Raw genomic sequence first — 20520 nt, forward strand, 5'->3', positions numbered from 1 at the left:
AACCCCGAGATCGAGTCGTATGCTCTACTGACTGAGCCAGCCACGCACTCCTGTTTGTTTTACTTAAGATGAAATAATTCAAAGTACTTTTCTTAGGCTCCGTGTTTCAAGGACTTGTTGAGTTTTCTGCATTACAGGTCACGCGGGCGACTGTCCAGCTCCTGTCTAGCAACTGCCCTTGCGCTCCCAATTTCTGTGTCTGCCCCCGTGCACTGTAGTGAGTACACCCTGCAGTTTCACTTCTTACTTCGTTCTGCTGAGATAATTGCACATTTGGGGAATGGCATCTAAAATACCGCCGAGAAAACACAGTAAGAGAAAGGTGGACTCCTTAGAGTCCTTTTGTTAATGTAAGTCTTTATTTTGGCTTGCTTTCTCTCTGGCTTCTTATTTTATGTATTTATTCCTCAGGGTTGGAGTAATTGAATTTCTGGTCTCTCTTATTTGGGTGACCACAATTGGCTTAGTAATTCTATTATAACACCTCAAAGGCTTCTTTTGTTCCAACACACTCTGTTTCTTTGTGTTGTTTATCCTTACTGTGAATTGTTGCTTCTCTGTCCCTACCCTTCTCAAATTGTCTACTGTTTGTACACAGGTTTCTTTCTGCACCTGGAATTGCTCGCTGAGACATCTGTGCTCTGCAGGCAAACGGGAGAGAGGCTGACACGGGAGACTGTCGCCTTCTCTCTCTCCAAGTGTGCTCGCATTTTTGTGACAGTTTGGGCTATGAACTGATTTCCTGGTGTTTGGCAGCACACCAAGATTGCTGAGGCACCCGTCACACCCCCACACACAAGGAGGGTTTTTTGAAGAGTTGTGATTAAATCTCTCCCAGCTACCTCCCGTTTGCCTCTCATCTTTTCCTGACTCCCCTGCTGCCTCTTTGGGGGGGAGTTTTGAGTTTAAATGAGAAAGAATTATTTTCCAGGTTAGATTTTCCAAGGTAGCCGGCTGTTCAGCTGTGCTTGTTATCCCTTTAAAAAGGGGGTTTCTTATTTTGGAACTGAGAAAGAAGGGAGAATTCCATAAAAAAAACCCCAAAACAGTAAGGTTTAAAACACCCCCACCCAAATGTTCATTTAAATTTAGAAATATTCACACAGTATCATCCAATCACTCTTCTGTCTTAGATATTAGAGGCTGATCATCAATTAGTCTTCCTTGTTGCTTTGTCTGAGCCTATCTTTGAAGGCTGGTTCTATGGGAGCGGTTGTCAAGGCAACCTGGACCACCAGGCTGGTTTCCTGAGTTGATCCTGCCGGTCTCCAGCTCTGGGAGCACAGTTGTGTGCTGGGGGCTTTGTTCCGCAGCTTAGTATAGTTTTTACCTTGATTAAAATGAATAATCATTTGGTAATTTGGGGAAATTTTTTACATCTTGTGATGAGGCATTAAAAAAATGAGATTGTCATTTTGTTCACCAGCTGGGTTTTAATTGATGTGCCCCCGTAATGGTTCAGTAATATTGTGTCCAATGTCACCCCCGAAGACTTTGATATGTGGATTTAACATGATGTCCTAATAAAAGTCCGAGTCAAGAAAACTACCTAGATTTTCAACTCTGCAAAGATGAAAATTGTGGTCTAAATATTATTCACAGTCTCCATTTCTCTACTGATATCAACGTTATGACTCAAGGAATAAGAGACTCCTCACCCTCTCAGTATAAATTTTTAAATGTTTCTTTCAGCATAGCTTTGAGATTTTATTTTTTCTTAAGCCATTGTCATCTAATGTAAGGGTTTTAAAACAGATAATTTCCCCTTTTGTTTTGTTTAGGGAAAATCCATAATACTCTATGATTTGGCTCTATTCTGAACTTAGCTATTCCCTAAAGTCATCTTTTAAATGAAACGAGGAACTTGGAAAAATAGTTTTTTTCCCGATACAGTAAGAAATTAGTAGATCAACTTTCCTAGCTCAGCAACTTTGTACTAATCTTGTACTAACAAAATTATTCGGGAGCATACAGAGATGAATATGACTCAGTCCCTGCCTCAAAAGGCTTGTGGTCTATGGGGTGCCTGGCTGGCTCACTCAATAGAGCAAGAGTCAGTGACTCTTGATCCTGGGGTTGTGAGTTTAAGCCCCATGTTGGGTGTAGATCTTACGTAAAAAAAAAAAAAAAAAATGCTTATTGTCTACTGGAGGAGACAAAATCTGTATTTATTCATTCAATAAGTATTTATTGAGCATTCATTATGTACCAGGAATGATGCTAAGTCTTAGAGAGAATGTTTAAAAAACCAAGATATTCATGATCCCTGTTCTCATGACATTTACACGCTAGCCAGGAAGAAGTAATTATAATACAAATTAAAATAAGCGGAAATACAAGAAAGACTTCAGAGAGAATCTGATGTGGCAGGTTTTAAGGAATGAGTGGGAGTGTGCTAGGTTTGCAAGGAAGGTAGGTGTGCTCTAGATGGAGAGCCTAGTGGATAAAAAGAACGGAGGCACGAAATGGCAGGGTGTGATTGAGGAACTGCACGTGTGTATTGCTAGATCATAGCACTGCAGGCAAAGGGGGGTGGGAGATGAGCTACAGAGCTGTTCCTGCAGCCAGAGGGTGGGAGGTCTTATATGCAATAATAAAGGGTTTGTGTTCTTCTTGAAGCCAGTGAAAGCCACTGACAGCAGTGTGAAGGATGAATTGGAGATGCAGGCGTGGAAGTAGGCAGACCAACGAGTGTGCTAGTGGTCCAGGCCAAGCCTGACCCAAGGACAGGACCGTCAGGACGCCGTGGAGATGTTTATCAGGTAGAACCGTGGGGATCTGACCGATTGCCCACAGGCGCAAGGAGAGGGGGCGTGCACTTCGGGTCCCAAGCAGGAGAGGAGAACAGATTTAGGAGGTGGGGAAATGTGGTGGGGGAGTGAGGGAGAGCAACCCACCAGCCATCAGCTGAGCCGCGAGCACAGGGCTCTGGGACACTCACATCCCACTGCTGTCTTCACCCTTAAGTCTCGGTCCTCATTCTCACTTTCCCTGGCCCGGGCCCACTGCCGTGATCTGCTCACCGGTCTGGTCCAGGCTTCGGCTCCAGTTTCTCCTCCGTGAATCTCTCCCACAACTGAAATGCGAATCTGTCGGGTGCCGATTAATTCCTTCCATGACACTTGATGTTTCCTGATTAATTCCTTTCGTGGCCCACACCTAGCTGTCATGGGGTAAAGGTCAAGCTTTCAGGACAGCCCAGGAGTCCTCTGTAAGTGGCCTTGCCTACGTCACGAAGCATCCCTAGCTCACACACCAGCCACACCAACCCCCTTGCAGCTCCCTGACCTCACTGTGCTGTTTTCTGCCCCACTATTGCTTCTTACTTCTAGGGTTGAAGAAGTAGGAACAAATGGGCTAACTAGTGAGGCCAGGACCTGGAGGAAAGAGAAAGCAAGCAGTCAGGGACCCAGGAAGAAAGGCCTGGAGAGAGCCTCTATTGGCATTTTAGGAGAGGCATTTGGATTGCAGGGGATGTGGGTAAATGTGTGGGTGGTTGAAAGGGCAGGGAGTTGAATGCAGAGGGAACACTGCTGGCTCAGGGCCATTTCTGCCAGACAGAAGATCCCTCTGATGGGCAATTTTGGCTCAAGGACTTTCCCATGACCTGACCCAGATTTCCTCAGAATGATGCTGCAGTCGGAGGCTCTTTCTTCTCAATCCTTCCCACTTTCCTTTCACAGGTATTAGATCTGTGTCCTGGTTTGAAGCCTCTCCTCAATTCCTCCTGCTCCCCTCTCTTTACCTTCACAGGCATTTCTCTCAGTAAATGTCTCATCTACCTAATTCCATCTTGGTGTTTGGCTCTCTGAGGACCCAAAAGAAAATCAAGAAATAACCACATCTGGAGGTGAGGGACACTAGTGGAGGACCACTGAACTTCATTTGTTACATAAAAAGATCCAGTAACTGATATGATAGGAATGGATCTTAGCATTTTGGAAGTTTCTCAAAGAATATTTTGAAGAATATTACAGTCATACTTCGCCTTTCCACCGTTTCTTTCCCTCTCCTAAAGATGCTGCATGAACAATAGGACCAAATTTTCTGAATCCCAAAGGAAAAGATACAATCTGATCATAAGTGTGTTTTTTGACAAAAGGCCACAATTGTTGAAATTAGAGCGGCCCTAGAAAATGTAGCCTCGATGTTCAGGTTCTCTATGACTTATGCTTTTCATGACAAAGTTGATTTTGTTTTTAGGGTTTTGTGGCACTCATCCTGTCTTAAGAGAATTAGAAAAGGTGTGGAGTGTTGCACATATCAGGGAATTTCTCACCGAGATGTCTCCCAAAATTGTGTTGGACATCCCACGCCCCCACCTAGGCAATTCAGGCTCATCCCACCTACAGAGGACCCCCGCTTCTTCATCTTCTCTCCCGTAGAGTGTAGATTGGCCCAGAAAGGCCAAGTAGCCCAGTTCCCAGTTAGTAACAAGTTTAGGCTCCAAGGTTTATGATTAGACTTCGGGCCTTTCTGATGCTATTTTTGCCTCACTGCTTCCGTGACTTTGGACGTTTTCTTCCAAATGATGAGGATTAAATGCACTTTCCTAAGGTTCTGTTGAGAAAAGCCAGACACCCGCACTTCTTATTACTGCGGCTCCTTGTTCCCCAGCATCTCGCAGGTTCTCCTCACCTCTCCAGCTTTCCCTGTTATCTTAGGATCCCATGCCCAGGCCTCGCTGGGGGGGGGGGGGGGGGGGGGGGGGGTGGAGTATGGATGTGGATGGTGAGGAAATGCAGATGGGGAAGCTGGGAGGGAGCAGGGACGGGGGGCTCAGGTTCATTTCTCTTGGTCTGCAATCACAGGCAGGGCAGCCCCCTGGAGGGGCTCTGGGGCCTCTCCTCCCCAAGTCAGTATGTGAACCCATGTGAAAATCCACTCAATGAATATCAAGGTGTCTCAGTTAGGGGCCTGGTAGGGAAGAGGTGCTATGGTCAAATAGAGTCATTTGGGGAGGGTTTTGAAAAGGCATATGTTAGTTGGATTGCCCAGGAAGCAGATGCTAGAGTTGGGGGTGTCATTGATTTGTGGGAGGTTATGCCCATGGAAGATAGGAGGGAAGCAGGAATGAACTGGGAGAGCCTTCACTCGCAGATGAAAGAAAGGAAAGAAGCACAATTGGGCAGGGGAGCTCCGCACACAACTCAGAGCCGGCCCAAGGGGGCCTGGGAGCCAGGACTGCCAGTTCGTGGAGTCTTCTTACTGGGCCAAAGTGGCCAGGCCCTGGTGCCCACCATGCTCGGTCATGGGCTAGGGCTGCTCAGGAAGTGTGGCAAAACAACAAACAAACAAACATGTTCTGAAGCTTGAAGGCAGTCAGTTAACTGTGATTTTGTTTGGGAACAGCAAGTTCTTTCTTAAGAGAAGATCTGACAGGTGCACCTCCACGACTGTCTTACAGGCTACTCACACAAGCCCTGGGGTGTGTCGAGCAACCACAAGCAACAGCGTGAGTCGGTCAGAGCACCATGACCCCCCCTTAGCTCCAAGGACAGAGACGGGGGCCTGACTGTCAGCTGAGGTGGCAGCCAGTGTGCAGCCAGCCTGCAGGGAGGGAATCTGGGAATAAACACCTGGACCACCCCCTCTCCTCCCTCTGTGCTCCGGGCGCTCCCCATCCTCCATGCCCTGCCAGCTCACTGATACCATGCTCGACCCGCAGTCTCTCCGAGCAGAGCGCAGACGGAGCGCAAACAAAATGTGCTGAGCATCCAAGGGCAGCCACAGAGGAGAAAGAAAGTCTTTAAGGGAGAGCAAATGGAGCCTTGGAGAAGGCAGGAGTCAGGGGAAGAGGTTGCCTTGCTGGCTTCTCCCAGCTGTCTGCCTCCCCAAGTTACTGGAGTTCCGCACGATCGCTCCCCACCCCCTCAGCAGCTCCTCTTGCAAAGCCGGGGCCTTAGGAACAAGTGATATGGAGTAATTTATTGGAGATTGAGGAAGGGAGGGTGGGAAGGGAGGAGAGAGAGAGAGTGCAAGAGAGAGAGAGGGGAAAGGGAGAGGGAGAGAGAAGAGAAAGAGGGAGAAAGGGAAAGGGGGAAGGAGGAGGGGGAGGGAAAAGGGAAATAGGAGGAAAAGGAGGAGAAGGATGAAGAGGAGGAGGAGGAAGAGAGGCAGACTGAGAGAAAGAGAGAGGAGGGGAGGGGGACAGCGAGGGAAGAGGAGAGAGAGGGATTGAGAGTACTCAGTCACACATATCGCACAGGCACACACACTCTGTTCTATTTTTTTAGCTCTCACGTGGGAGCTAAGGAAGGGACCAGAATCTGAAACCAGAGACACTCCTGCACTACTTATAAACCTGCCTGTGCCGTCCCAACTCCCCAGTTCTGCCCACCTTTCCGAGGCCGAGGCCGTGGTGCTTTGCAGAGTGCCTGTGGCCCCACAGGTCTTTTTTAGCACTTCCTGCAAGGGCTACCCCCCCCCCCCCCACCGCCCCAGCTCACTTTCCCCTGGCTGCCTGCAGGCATTTATCTTGTGATGTTACTTCAGAAACACTCACAGGAAACATTACTTCTGCTTCTGAGGAGTGGACAATGCTGGGCAAATTACTTTTGGCAGCAAGCAGTTAAGATAATTTTTTAATGAGACAAGGCCTCAGCCCATGGTGTGTTCAAGACAGGCCCGCTGGAGCTGAACCCGGAGCTGACAGATGGTTTCTCTCCTAACTTAGTTTGACTGAGTGAGACATTTGATTTGAGCTTCTATTAAAGGGAAATAATGTATTTAATTGTTTGATGATGCTTGGCCTATTTTCAAGGAAAGAATGTAACTCTTTTTGTCTATAACACTGACCACCTCCCCTGCCACCCCCCATGTAATATGTCCAAATTCTTAAGTGCCGGCTTAGGATTTACTAAGTCACTTATTTGTCTACAACCTTTAGCAAAGTAATTGTGGACAAAATGTCCAAAGACGTGATTGTACTTGGACAATGGGGTGGGAGACAGGGAAGGTTTGATTTCTTCCCTTCCAGGTGAATTTGTCTCCTCCTTAAAAGTCACATCCATTTATTGGATATATTCCATATTACTTAAAAGTAATATCCATTTATCTCCCCACAATACTCCGTCCTATGCCTTCCCCATAGCGGGAGCTAAGTAAATTCCTGTTGATGGTCAAGAAGAAAAAGGGCAAAACGGTCTTTGGTGCTGTTTTCTGTTGGGACGGTGATGTGATGTGATGTTTTGATGTGATGGTTTGAAGGCACCCGTCTCCATGGAATCACTGACAGTGTGAAATGAAGAGAAAGACCCGGTTGAGAAGAGGCTTAACTTAATCACCCCTTTAAAGAGTCTCTCTCCAAACACAGTCTGGTTCTGAGGTGTTGGGGATCAGGACTTCAACGGGTGGATATGAGGGGACACAATTCAGCCTCTAACGCCATCTTTGCCTGTTTCACTCCTTAGCATGATCTTGTTCTTGTGGCTTAGGGGGCGACCCCTCAGAAGGGACGTGCAGCTTTCTAACTCTGACCATCTCGGAGTGGCTCTGTGATTGGACAGTCCTCACAAATTAAGGGGTACCTTATGCCCCCCACCACATGTGCTTCTTAAAAGTTGGGGAAGATACTTTTTTAAAAATTTATTTATTTATTTATTTGAGAGAGAAAGCACAGTGTGTTTGGGAGGGAGAGAGAAAATCCCAAGCAGACTCCCTGCTGAGCGTGGAGCCCAGACACAAGGCTTGATCTCAGGACCCCGAGATCATGACCTGAGCCAAAATCAAGAGTCGGACGCTTAACCAACTGAGCTTCCCAGGTGCCCCTAAAGGCTGAAGCATGATTTCAAAGCCTGTTTATGAAAGGAAACCTGCACCAAATACTTTTGTAAAATTAAGAATTGTCTTCTAATTTTTTTACTTTTGTAAGTTTGGATTTCTGGGTCAACTGTTGCTGAAAGTAGGGCTTGCATGTATTCATAAACAATGACAGCTCAACAGACATTTTGGAGGTCCTGCTTCCAAGCTCTCTGCTGGGAGCTCACCATACAACTGTGCCCAAGACACACATGGGCTTGCCTGCCTGGAGCGTCACATTTAACAAGGCAAACAACGGAATGAGTTACAAAGATGAGACACAGCAATGCTACATAGGGTTTATTTCTGCAATGCACTACATTGTAGCTATCCACCCATCCATCCATCCCTCCATCCTTCCATTCATTCATTCATTCAGTAACACTTATGGAGCACCTCTCATCTCTCAGGCCCTGTGGATTGGGAAACACTTGGTGATTAAGACCAGCATGGTTTGCATGACTCTTAAATGTGAGCTGTGAATTCTTTGTACATTGTTTTTAGAGGGAGTTGTAATAGATTTATAAAATCCAGCCAAGTATAGCCCAAACTAGGTGTAGTTTGGGAAAATACTTTTCTTTTTTTTTTTTTTTTTTAAGATTTTATTTATTTATTTGATAGAGAGAGAGACAGCGAGAGAGGGAACACAAGCAGGGGAATGGGAGAGGGAGAAGCAGGCTTCTTGCCCAGCAGGGAGCCCGATGCGGGGCTCAATCCCAGGACCCTGGGATCATGACCTGAGCCGAAGGCAGATGCTTAACCACTGAGCCACCCAGGCGCCCCAGGAAAATACTTTTCTGATGAAGAGTTTTTTATTTTCCTTTTTTTTTTTTTGGTCATTCTTTTTTTCTAAAGGTGGTGTGTTGAGCAAAATTTCAGTGACTCGAGGTGTTTTTGCAGACTGGTTTGCTGAGGTCCTATGGTATTGCCAGTGGTCTTTCACGTCTGATGTGCTTTCATTGATTTCTTTTTTGATGCAAAAGAAATTATTAAGATGCACTACAATCAGTGGTCTAGAAATTGCAATAAAGGATGTTCTTCTCAATTAAAATAACCCATAAGCGCTATGTATACGAGCCAGGAGCACTCATCTATTTAGAGCGGGAAAACCAAGTGAGATGGGGATAGCAAAAAAATAGATAAATATGCATACTTTCAAAAGAGTAATTATATTTTTACACCTCTTCAAGCTGTCCCATTTTCTCTTTCTTCTGTGGCAGTGCTGAATTTAAAGCAAATGGAAAAACAGCAGATTGAATGTTACAATAAAATACATTATATCAATCAGACGAACAAGGCAAGCTTGTTGGGAAGGTTTAAATTATCTCTGTGCACACTCAGCCTACTTCTAACAGGGAGTGTGGAAATTTGGCAGCCAAATCATGATGGCATGTGATGGTTAGTGACCTTATTTTGAAGCATGTTATTGTTTCCAAGGTTTATAATGCTGGTATTTCCTGGACACAGCAATACTCAATTTAAGGACATCTCTCAAATGGAAACTTAAAACCAAAACAAGGCAAAACAAAAACAAAAACAAAAAACCCCTGAGATTGTTGAGAAATATTTAGCCATTGCAGTGACATTCCAGGAATATCAACCAGCCTCAGTGAATTACCCATCGTGTCATTGGCCACCCTAACACTCAGGATTCTGCTTTCCCACCTACAAATGTTTTCTAAGTTATACTGTGGCCTGCAGTCTCTTCCTTTCTTTTTCTTTTATAAAGATACAACATTGAGATGGCTTCCAGCCACATTTTGCTGGGGTAGAGCAGAATCTAGTGTTTTCTAAGCTTGCTTGCTATTGATTCCTGTGGTCTTGGATCGAAGAAGGGACCTAAGCAATCATTTGTTCCAATGTGACATATTATAGATGAAGAAGTGGAAGTTTTGCACATTTTTCCTTAGGCTATTTGTCTACCAACAAAGTAACAATCTAACCATCCCTGGGTTGTGTAGATGTAGGCCAAGGAGCCAAATAATGTCAACAAAATCACATCAAAATGGCCTGTCGAGAGGCCCTGTCGAGAGGCCCCTGCCACCACCAAGATGGAGACCTTGTACCGGGTCCTGTTCTTAGTGCTCGAATGCCCAACCTGACCCTGAAGAAGCCTCCCTGGGGGCACATGGCTTCCGCCATGATGGTGTATGTGCTGGTGGTGGGGTCTTATGTCCTTATCACTGGAGGAATAACTTATGATGTTATTGTTGAACCTCCAAGTGTTGGCTTTATGACTGATGAACATGGACATCAGAGACCAGTAGCTTTCTTGGCCCACAGAGGAACTGGACAATATATTATGGGAGGATTCGTGTCCAGCTTCCTATTTACAATGGGAGGTTTATGTTTCTTAATCCTGGACTAAGCAAATGTACCAAACGTTCCAACATTCCAAAACTCAATAGATTTCTTCTTCTATTCACTGGATTTGTCTGTGTCCTATGGAGTTTTTTCATGCCTAGAGTATTCATGAGAATGGAACTGTCGGGCTACCTGATGGGTTCAAATGCCTTTTCAGAAGAAATCAGTGGATATTGGATTTGCTCCTGTTAATGAAGTTTTAAAGGCTGCCCCAAGCCAGTGATGTGAAATATGGAAAAGAATGAAAAGCAGCAGAAAAGAAGCATCTAGTGAAAATATAGGAGCATGTTGACACTTGAACTAGAATGTCTTCTTAGTATCAAAGAGACAAGCTCATTCACAGTACTTTTTCCTCTTGCCTATGCTGATGTACCAGTGATGTTAAGTGGCATTTTCTTCTTAGTTTTTAATGTCTTAGAGAATATATACTCAATTTCTACAACTATAATATTGAATAAAGTGATTATTTTTTACAGCTCCCTTAACATTTCTTGGAGCTGACATTTCTGACTTTGAAAAATTAATGTAAAATCAGGAAGCGAAATCCCATAAGCTGAAAACTCTGGACAGATGATCAGCTTTACTTATGGTGCTTTGCCTTTAAACAGAATGTGTGACAGTACATTATCTCAGACAGATATGCAAGACTGTTTCCTACACAATAAGATGTATGAAAGGAGCAGAAATAAATAATTTTTCTAATTAAAAAAAAAATAACCTGTCCATTTCAGTGTCATGAAACTGATCCAGACCCTGGCTTCAAATAGACTAAAAAGGTGGTTGGAAAGAGTCCAATATATCATTGCTTAAAAATTCCCCACATAGGTCTTCACTTTTAAAATAGTGATCTGAGGTGAGCCTGGGTGTCTTAGTTGGTTAAGCGTCTGCTTTCGGCTCAGGCCATGATCTCAGGGTCCTGGGATCGAGCCCCACGTTGTGGGGCTCCCTGCTCAGCGGGGAGTCTGCTTGTCCCTTTCCCTCTGCCCCTTCCCCCTGATCATGCTCTTTCTCTCTCTCTCTCAAATAAATAAATAAAATCCTAAAAATAAAATAAAATAGGGGCACCTGGGTGGCTCAGTCATTAAGCGTCTGCCTTCGGCTCAGGTCATGATCCCAGTGCCCTGGGATCGAACCCCGCATCGGGCTTCCTGTTTGGCAGGAAGCCTGCTTCTCTTTCTCCCACTCCCCCTGTTTGTGTTCCCTCTCTCGCTGTGTCTCTATCTGTCAAATAAATAAAATCTTTAAAAAATAAATAAATAAAATAAAATAGTGATCTGAAACCATAAAGGGCAAAAGATGCACTTTGAGATCACTTTTCACCTTGGTTGGCTGTGGTGTAAGTGTGTATGCGTTCTTCCTAATAAGCTAATTTGCCTGCGTTACAAACAGCTCAGTCCAGCAGGACCTGTAAAGAGCAGTGCAAGGACAGGTGCTCATTGGTTGGCACGTCTGCAAAAAGCACTTTATGCTGCTGGCTTAAATGCCTTTTAAATTCAGAGGACGGAGTTGTTGCATCCATGGGCAGGAACTGCGGGACCAGGAGAGAAGTGAAGTGGGTCTTCCGGATCCCTCCACCTCAAGTGTGAGAAGCCTGTTGGCTGGCCCTGGAGAGGCATCACCTACATGGATGATTCACTCTTCCTTTGAGAAGCTGCATATCCCAGTTAGCCAGTTCATCCTCACTCAAGGATTGCAGTGATCACATCGGGTACAGGTAGGGGCTCCGCCTGCCTCCCCCCACCCTCACACATGACATTGTCATTCAGTCTGGGAAAAGGAGCGTCTTCTACAATTGGCCCTGCTGTTTAATGATCCATACATTGTGAGCACCCGCTTTTAAGAAATCTGGTAATAGGGGCGCCTGGCTGGCTCAGTCGTTAAGCGTCTGCCTTAGGCTTGGGTAGTGATCCCGGGGTCCTGGGATTGAGCCCCACATCGGGCTCCCTGCTCAGCGGGAAGCCTGCTTCTCCCTCTCCCACTCCCCCTGCTTGTGTTCCCTCTCTTGCTGTCTATCTCTGTGAAATAAATAAATAAAAATCTAAAAAAAAAAAATTTGGTAATAAGAATACGACTGTGCCCTGCTCCAGCGGGACCCAGTTACTTTGTCCATCGACAGCACAGAGTTTGGCGGCTCTGCCCAGCAGCTGGTGCTTCTATCAGAAAAGCAACTTTGGAGATTTCTCTCAGTGACAGGAAAAGTAGCCCTGCAGAGGATCAAACAAGGGGAGGATGCGGACATCGATTTAGTCAATTCTGAGTTGCAGGGATTTGAACCGGTGGTCGGAGGCCAAGTCATCTCTTTTGCATAGTAACTGTAGGTTTAGGAGCAGTAAGGAAGGGTAGTGTGTCGGGGCAGAGGCCCCCGGCCATAGCTAACTGGGGCTGCTGTCTGCGGGTCTCTTCCTCTTGAATCGGTGGGCAGTCGAGGCAATCTGCGGCTGACTGCTCGCCCAGGTGCCCAGGCAGAGGTGTCTTGAGAGGACAAAAGCAAGTGAGAAGCCTGTCACAGAGCCACGAGCCACAGTAGCTGCTCGAACACAGGCTTGCTGCCTGGCGCTGGAAGGGGGGCGGGGCAGAGGCAACACTTTCCTTCCTCTTGCTTCTGACTTGCAAATTTTGAAGTCAGGAACATTCCAGGGGGCAGGGAGGGGCGGGATAGTCTTGAACTCTACCACCCTTGAGGAGAACAGGAGAGGAGTTTGCAGGTCATTTATAGCACTTCCTTGACGCTGAGGAAAGGGAAGGAAAGGATTTTTTTTTTTAAAGATTTTATTTATTCATTTGAGACACAGAGATACAGAGAAAGAGAGAGAGAGAGAGAAAGCATGAGGAGGGGGAGAGGCAGAGGGAGAGGGAGAAGCAGGTTCCCTGCTGAGCCAGGAGCCCAACGTGTGGCTTGATCCCAGGATCCTGGGATCATGACCTGAGCCGAAGGCAGACACTTAACCATCTGGGCCACCCAGGCACCCCAGAAGGAAAGGATTTTCATGAATACCCTAAACTAAAAATGGGGGGGGGGTAGGATTATAAAGGTTAGGATACTTCTTTCCTTCCTTGTTTTTCACATGAGCAGCCACTGAGAACTCAACTGGCTTCCAGTGTCTTCTGTAATTTGAGGACAGGAGTGAAAGGGATAAATGAATGTCACATAATCCCCGAAGCTCATTCTCATCCAGTAGCTTCAGCCTTGTCCCTCTCCCAGTCTTGTCTCCCAGCTCCTGGGGAGGAGAAAAATGAGCTGTGGGAAGCCTGGGTGACTCTGCAAGTGGGGTTTGTCCTCTGATGGAGGCCAAGGATCAGTGGGAAGCTCAGGGCCCTGCCACTGTGCGGGGCTTTTCCACACAGGGGGGAATGACTCCTACAGGGATACCAGGGCAGGACGGGATCCAATCCAGTGGGGTTCCTTTATGGAAGGGCTCGCTGAGGCTCCAGGAGACAGAGCCTTTGTAGGCAAGGCAGAACTTTCCCTCCAGCCTCTGAGGGTCAGGCTGGGCCTGAGAATTCAGTTGACAGAAGACAGATTAGCGGGAGAGATGCTTACAGAGTTTATTATTTACATATTCATGGGAGCCTTCACAGGAAAATGAAGCCCCCCAAAGTGGTTGGGCCCAAGTGTTTATATACCAGATTGGACTAAGAGCACTAATTGTGAAAAAGTACCAAAAATATATGGGGAAGCTAACAGGAGATAAGGGTTACTTGCAAACCCTTGTTAGCACTGATTCTGTTGGTACCTTGTCTGTCTCTGGTGATAAGGATGTTTCTTCCCCCCCTGGTACAGAGGGCAGCTCTCACATGGGAGTTGCATCTCCTGCTTTGAGGAAGAAAAAGGGAGGTCAGAGGGTCCTTCTTGCATCTGCTGTTTCCAAGTGCCTTTCTTCTCTTTTTCTTTCTTTCTTTCTTTCTCTTTCTTTTTCTTTCTTTCTTTCTTTTTCTTTTTCTTTCTTTCTCTCTCTCTCTCTCTCCCTCCCTCCCTCCTTCCTTCCTTTCTCTCTTTCTTTCACCTCTACACCCAACATGGGGCTCAAACTCACAACCTTGAGATCAAGAGTCACATGATTTACCGACTGAGCCAGCCAGGTGCCTCTCAAGTGCCTTTAACTGGAAATAATCTTATGTCAAACTGGCATTTGGGGCATATTCTGCTACCCTTCACCATCCAGCTAGTTACTAGCAAAACCAGAACTAGAAGCTGGTCCTCTTCACTTCCAGTCTGTGGCTATTTGACTATATCTCAGTTACCATCTTGTGTCTGAGACAGTTACCATCTTGTGTCTGAGATGTGCTACTCACCCTCACTTGATGTCTTGTGGGGACCTATGATGCACCAGGCCTGTTCTCGGGGCCTCCAGATTTATCTGAGCACATAAGCTTTACTGTTCCTACCTTGTGGGTGAAGACGTGGAGTTGCAGAGAGGATCAGTAGGTTAATAAATGGCACTTTCACATGGTTCAGCCTAAAAACATGCACTAGGTAACACAGGAAGTTAGATCATGAGTTCAAATTCAACATCTTGCCATTTGTGACAATATGGATGGACCTAGAAGGTATTATGCTAAGTCAAGTAAGTCAGAAAGAGAACGACAAATACCATATGATCTCTCTTATATGTACAATCTTAAAAAAAATAACAATGAACTCACAGATACAGAGAACAGATTGGTGGGCTGTGGGGGTGGGCAAAATTGTGAAGCTGGTCAAAAGATACAGACTTCCAGTTATAAAATAAATGTCATAGGGATGTAATGTAAGCATGGTGACTATAGTTAATAGTACTGTATTTCATATTTGAAAGTCGCTAAGAGAATATATCTTAAAAGCTCTCATTATAAGAAAAAAACTTTTCTCACTGCATGTGGTGACAGATGTTAACAAGACTTGTGGTGATCATTTTGCAGTATACACAGACTGAGCCAGCCAGGTGCCCTTTTTTTGCAATATATGTAAATATCAAATCATTATGTTGTATACCTGAAACTAATATAATGTATGTCAATTATACCTCAACTTAAAAAAGGGAAGAGAACTCAAACTCAGGTCTTGAACTTGAGTCCAGTGCTATTTCTACTACTCCACTAGGCCAGAGGTTTTTGGAGTACTTCCTTTCATTAAATTGTTTTCCATTGATTATGTTTATTTTTATTGTTTCATTATATTTTGGGAATGAATGAAACGATGCATTTTTTTTTTTTAACCAAGAGCATTCCTTTCAGCCTCACTCTGTGTTCTCCCACTCAGACCCAATTATTTCCCCTCAATTTTGACCTCCCAGATCCAGATCCCAGAAAGGAGGGGCAAGAACTTGAGAGATGTTTCAAACCTGAAGTCAGCCATGTCCCTATCTCTGTTGCTGTTGGTGGCTATTAGGGCTCGATGGGACCTTAGCCAGAGTCTGGTTTTATCCTCTCTCTTTGCAGATGAGAAAACTAGATCCAGAAAGACTGGTTTTCTCAAGGCCACACAGCTGGCCAGCTCCATAACACGCATGGGAGATGCTCCGTTGGAACCACTTCCCCTTTGCTCCCCTCACCTGGATGCATGGGTGGTTGTGTCTGAAATAGCCTTGTAGGACACGGGAGATTAAGGAGAGGGCATCACCTTACTTTAAACTGATCCTCTCAAAAAAAAAAAAAAAATGTACCAACCTCTCTAGGGCCACTTTGGATAGTCTTGGGAGATATGTCCCAGGGTTACTTTCTTCCCTTAGATGCTGCTGAGACCTGCAGGTAATGTTAACATGGAAGACTCTAGAGTGATCTAACTTCCATCCACTCCTTCAATAAAATCATCCCGATCCTCATTCATGGCCACTGCTGCAGATAAATACGTGACTCTCAGGTTCAAAGGAGTGAGGTTCTGGATTTATTTGGACTAGATGGGGAATATCCTCATTTTGTGAGAAGACTTCAAATAGTTTTTCCAAACGTAGCCTTTCCTATTAATGGGCAAGCAATAAGATTGGTACATTTAAGGGTCAAAGATTCATGGAAATATTCCCAATCGGAGATATTCCCAATCATTTTTGGCCATGTTGATACAAACTCAACTTGGAATACAGTTACACCCTACCAATTCTCCATCAAGGTCTCAGCAATGTGCGGCCACAGTATGAAGCAGCTGGTAGATGCCCTGTCATGCCCAAAGGGTCCAATGGCTGGAATCCCACTCAACGGCAGGCAGGCCAAGAAGTCTGTATCTGACGGCAAGGGCACAGGTGTTTCGGGGCAAAAGAAGGGCAGAGTGAAGAGTTGGGAGGCAGGACTGGAGGGAAGGCTGAGCCTGTCTCCTGTGCCTCTGGTCACTCCTAGTGGGGCCCGCTGGGGCTCGGGGAAGGAAGGTGTCCTTCATGCTCTTTTGGGTGACAGGTAGGAGTAGAGGTGCCCATTCGTCATCTGGAAGCAGCCCAAGTGGCCATACTGGTGAGTGAGAAGTGGAGAATGACACCACTGGGGTTCTGCATTCCAAATAAAACTAGCCAATTTTCCCTCTGGCCTAGGCCTAATGGGATACAGGAGGCCTGGTCTTAGGGGCGTCAATAGTCCAGTGCTCAAATCAAATGGAAATCATATGGTCGTCATGGAGCATCAAGTACCCTTGAGAGAACATCCTCTGAACAATATTTAAGTACCTGGTCAAGAACACCAACGAATTCATAATCATTTATTGTAAATCACTCATAGTTTATACATTATTAATGGCAAAATAACACTGTTAAACACCTGCTGGATGAAGAACTTCATTATGACAATTTCCTACTGGTATCACTTTTTTTTCAGAAATTTTAAGTTCCTACATCTTTCCTGAAAAGATCTATCTTCGAAGTGCTCCAACATCTTTCTTTTGCTCTAACAACTAAAACAAAGGGCACGCTGTCCCATTAATTCAACATGCTCTTTACAAGGCAACTTAACACATGAAAATTTTTTTAATCCAGAAGCTGCATAATGATCACTTTATATTTTGCTGCAAAATCAATGAAGGCCGCATGCAGGGGAAACATTAGTAGACACTGAGCTCTAGATAACTGTCGGTTATTAAGATCTGATGGCCTGGTGTGGAAAATTAATATGCTTATTTAGCAGGAGTAGCTAAAGTACATGCATCAGTGGCTAGGATCAATTAGAATATAAATTAGGTGTCTAAACATTTAAATGAGAGCTTAATTTGAGCTTAATTTTATGTCTGGCACATCTGAGTTATACACCTTTAAAATGACAATAGTGAAGAGAACAAAATCAAACACTTAAATAGACACTGATTTATAGGGTCGGCTGGGTGTAATCGGGACACAAAACGAGCTGAGCAGTGGACAGATCTCTTCTGAAGCAAAGACAGTGGAGCATTAATAAGCTATAAACAGGGCCAAAAAAATAAGAGAGCCATTTCCTGTGTTGTCATTTTTTTTAAAGTGTTCAATTCTCTTATTTAAAAAACAACAACAGCAACACACACACAAGCACATTCACGCAGTAATTACAAAACAGAAACATTCTTTAGTTACTTAGACCCTCTCTTTTGTCTTCTACCCTGCCTCTCTGCTCCTTCAGATAAGGGGTTTAAAAACAGTGCTGGGTTAACTGGTAGAAAAGAAAACCAGTGCTCTCCTGAATCACACCGAGAGAATATTAAGCTCCTTCATCCTGTCAGGGTCAACATCATGTACAAGCACACGACCATGTGTGTTTGATGTATTGTAGCTACAGCGACTAAATCACGTGCTTACACTCTAATGTTAAATCATAGTTACGTTGACGTTAAAAATTTTTTTCATTGATAGTTGACAATATTTTGAGACAAACAGAAAGTTCCCAAACCACAGAGATTCTGTTCCCTCCCTACCCTCTACCCCCTCCCACATCCAATGAACAAAAGAACTATAGTAACAAGAGCCATGAACTAAGGTGTCAATGGCAGACATGTTGGATGGTGGTTCCATGTTTAAGTGCCATCTCCAGTCTTGGCTTTCCGGGCCTCGATCATCGGCTTGGTTGCCCGTTTGCGGTCAGTGGCCAGACCCAGCCAGCACATGAGGTCAATGAACCAAGTGGTTGGGTTGAAATTTAAGCCAAATTCACTCGCAGAGTAGTCAAAGGGAAAGGTGTGGTGGTAATTGTGGAAGCCTTCACCTGGAAGACAAAGTGGGCATTGAAATAACCCATCTCCACCTCTCTGCACAGATTTATTCACCCCCCCCATTTATTGAGGGTCTACCATGTGCAAGACATTATGTCAGGCTCTAAGGGGAGCAGAAGACTTGGTGTCTGTCCTTAGGAAGCATTGGCTAGACTAAATAGGAACAGAAAAATAACAAGAAAGTTAATCAGCATAGAGTCATGAGATTAATTTCCCCGTATGAATTGTAGATATGCTACCCTGATTTCCAAGCCTTACTTCGTAGACGAAATGCTAAGTGGCTGATAACAGATCCTCATTTTGATGTTTGTTCATAAGAGGAAACTAGCCTCTGTGGGCTGGAGGGATTAAAGGAAGGCTCGTTGGGAGAGCCTGGAAAACCAGATGAGTACCGTTCAGATAGGTAAGCAAATGGAGAAGCTGGACCGTTAGATGTCCCAGATGGGCTTATATATTATTCTCTCCCTCCCGGTGAATAGCTTTTCCTCCCTTACTTTTTTTTTAATTAAAGTGTTTTGAGGAGGGATCTCAGGGCTTCTTTCCTCTGACTTTTTATTTTTTTATTTTTTATTTTTTTTAAGATTTTATTTATTTGCGAGAGAGAGAATGAGAGACAGAGAGCATGAGAGGGAGGAGGGTCAGAGGGAGAAGCAGACTCCCTGCTGAGCAGGGAGCCCGATGTGGGACTCGATCCCGGGACTCCAGGATCATGACCCGAGCCGAAGGCAGTCGCTTAACCAACTGAGCCACCCAGGCGCCCCTTTCCTCTGACTTTTTTAAGCAGCTTTATTGAGATATTATTCACCATATAATTCATCCATTTGAAGTACAATTTAATGGCTTTTAGTATTTTCACAGAGCTGTGCATCATCACCCCAATGAATTTTGTAACATTTTCATTACCTAAAGGGAAGCGCCACACTCCTGAGCTGTCATCCCCCAACCATCCCTCCATGCCTCCAGCCCTACTTTCTTTCTCTGTCATGGTTAATTTTACGTGTCAGCCTCACTGGCCAAGGTTTGCCCAGATTAAACATTTCTGTGAGGCGTGTCTGTGCGGGTGTCTCTGGATGAGATGAGCATTTGAGTCAGTGGACTCAGTAAAGCAGATTACGTTCCCCAGTGGGGGCGGCCATCACTCAATCTGTTAAGAGCCTGAACAGAACAAATGGTGGAGGAAGGGGAATTTGCCCCTTTTTTTTTCTGACTCACTGACTGAACTGGAACATCTTTCTCATCTTCTCCTGCCCTCAGACTAGGATTTACATCATCTGTTCCCCTGGTTCTCAGGCCTTTGGACTCAGATTTAATTATACCACTGGATTTCCTGGGTCTCCAGCTTGCAGAGAGCAGATTGTGGGATTTCTCAGCTCCCATAATCCTGTGAGCCAGCTTCTCATAACAAATCTCTCCCCCCCACCAATCCCTCCGCTCCCCCCTCTCTATACATAAAAAGTGTGTATCTACGGATATATACATATATACACACACAGAAATAGTAGGGTATCTATTTAGATTCTACAAATATATATATCTATTTATATCTATATAGATATCCTACTGTTTCTGTATATATATATATGGGGATTTATTATGAGGAAAAATATATATATATTACAGTATATACAAAAACTGTATAGTATATGTATATAATAGTATTACATATGTATAGATAGATATATCTGTATCTATACGTGTAGTGTATGTGTGTGTATACATATATATGTATACTAGTATGTATATATATATATAATGATTCTTTCTTTAGAGAACCCTAATACAATCTCTATAGACTTGTCTATTCTGAACATTTCATATAAATAAAATCATACAATATGTGATTTTATAATTGGCTTCTTTCACTTAACATAATGTTTTCAAGGTTATAGCAGGTATCAGTACTTTATTTCTTCTTACTGCCAAACAGTATTCCATTGTATGGATGTACCCATTTGTATTTATCCATTCATCAATTGATGGACATTTGGATGATTTCCCCTTTTTGGCTATTATGAATAACGTTGCTACGAATATTCATATACAAGTTTTTGTGTGGACGTATATTTCTATTTCTCTTCTGTGTAAATCTGAGAGTGGAGTTGCTGGATCATATGGTAACTATTTTTAACCATTTGAGGAACTGCCAGATTCTTCCTTTACTTCTTTTTTTTTTTTAAGATTTACTTATTTATTTGAGAGAGAAAGAGAGAGCACAGGAGGGG

General features: G+C 44.4%; 1 protein-coding gene and 1 pseudogene across 1 annotated transcript in view; one reads left to right on the forward strand and one right to left on the reverse strand.

The window, feature by feature from the left end:
• The first annotated feature begins 9003 nt into the window (after positions 1-9003).
• LOC116628287 lies at positions 9004-10816 on the forward strand (annotated as a pseudogene).
• Positions 10817-16812: 5996 nt separating this feature from the next.
• The window catches only part of SCD5 (stearoyl-CoA desaturase 5), a 159816-nt gene continuing 156108 nt past the window's right edge, over positions 16813-20520 (reverse strand). The window contains exon 5 of the mRNA XM_032400657.1: positions 16813-18291. Within this exon, the coding sequence (XP_032256548.1) occupies positions 18104-18291 (188 nt within the window). The 3' untranslated portion in view covers positions 16813-18103. The remainder of the gene's footprint in view (positions 18292-20520) is intronic.

This window comes from Phoca vitulina, unplaced genomic scaffold (assembly GCF_004348235.1).
Source record: "Phoca vitulina isolate PV1807 unplaced genomic scaffold, GSC_HSeal_1.0 scaffold3, whole genome shotgun sequence".
Classification (NCBI taxonomy): Eukaryota; Metazoa; Chordata; class Mammalia; order Carnivora; family Phocidae; genus Phoca; species Phoca vitulina.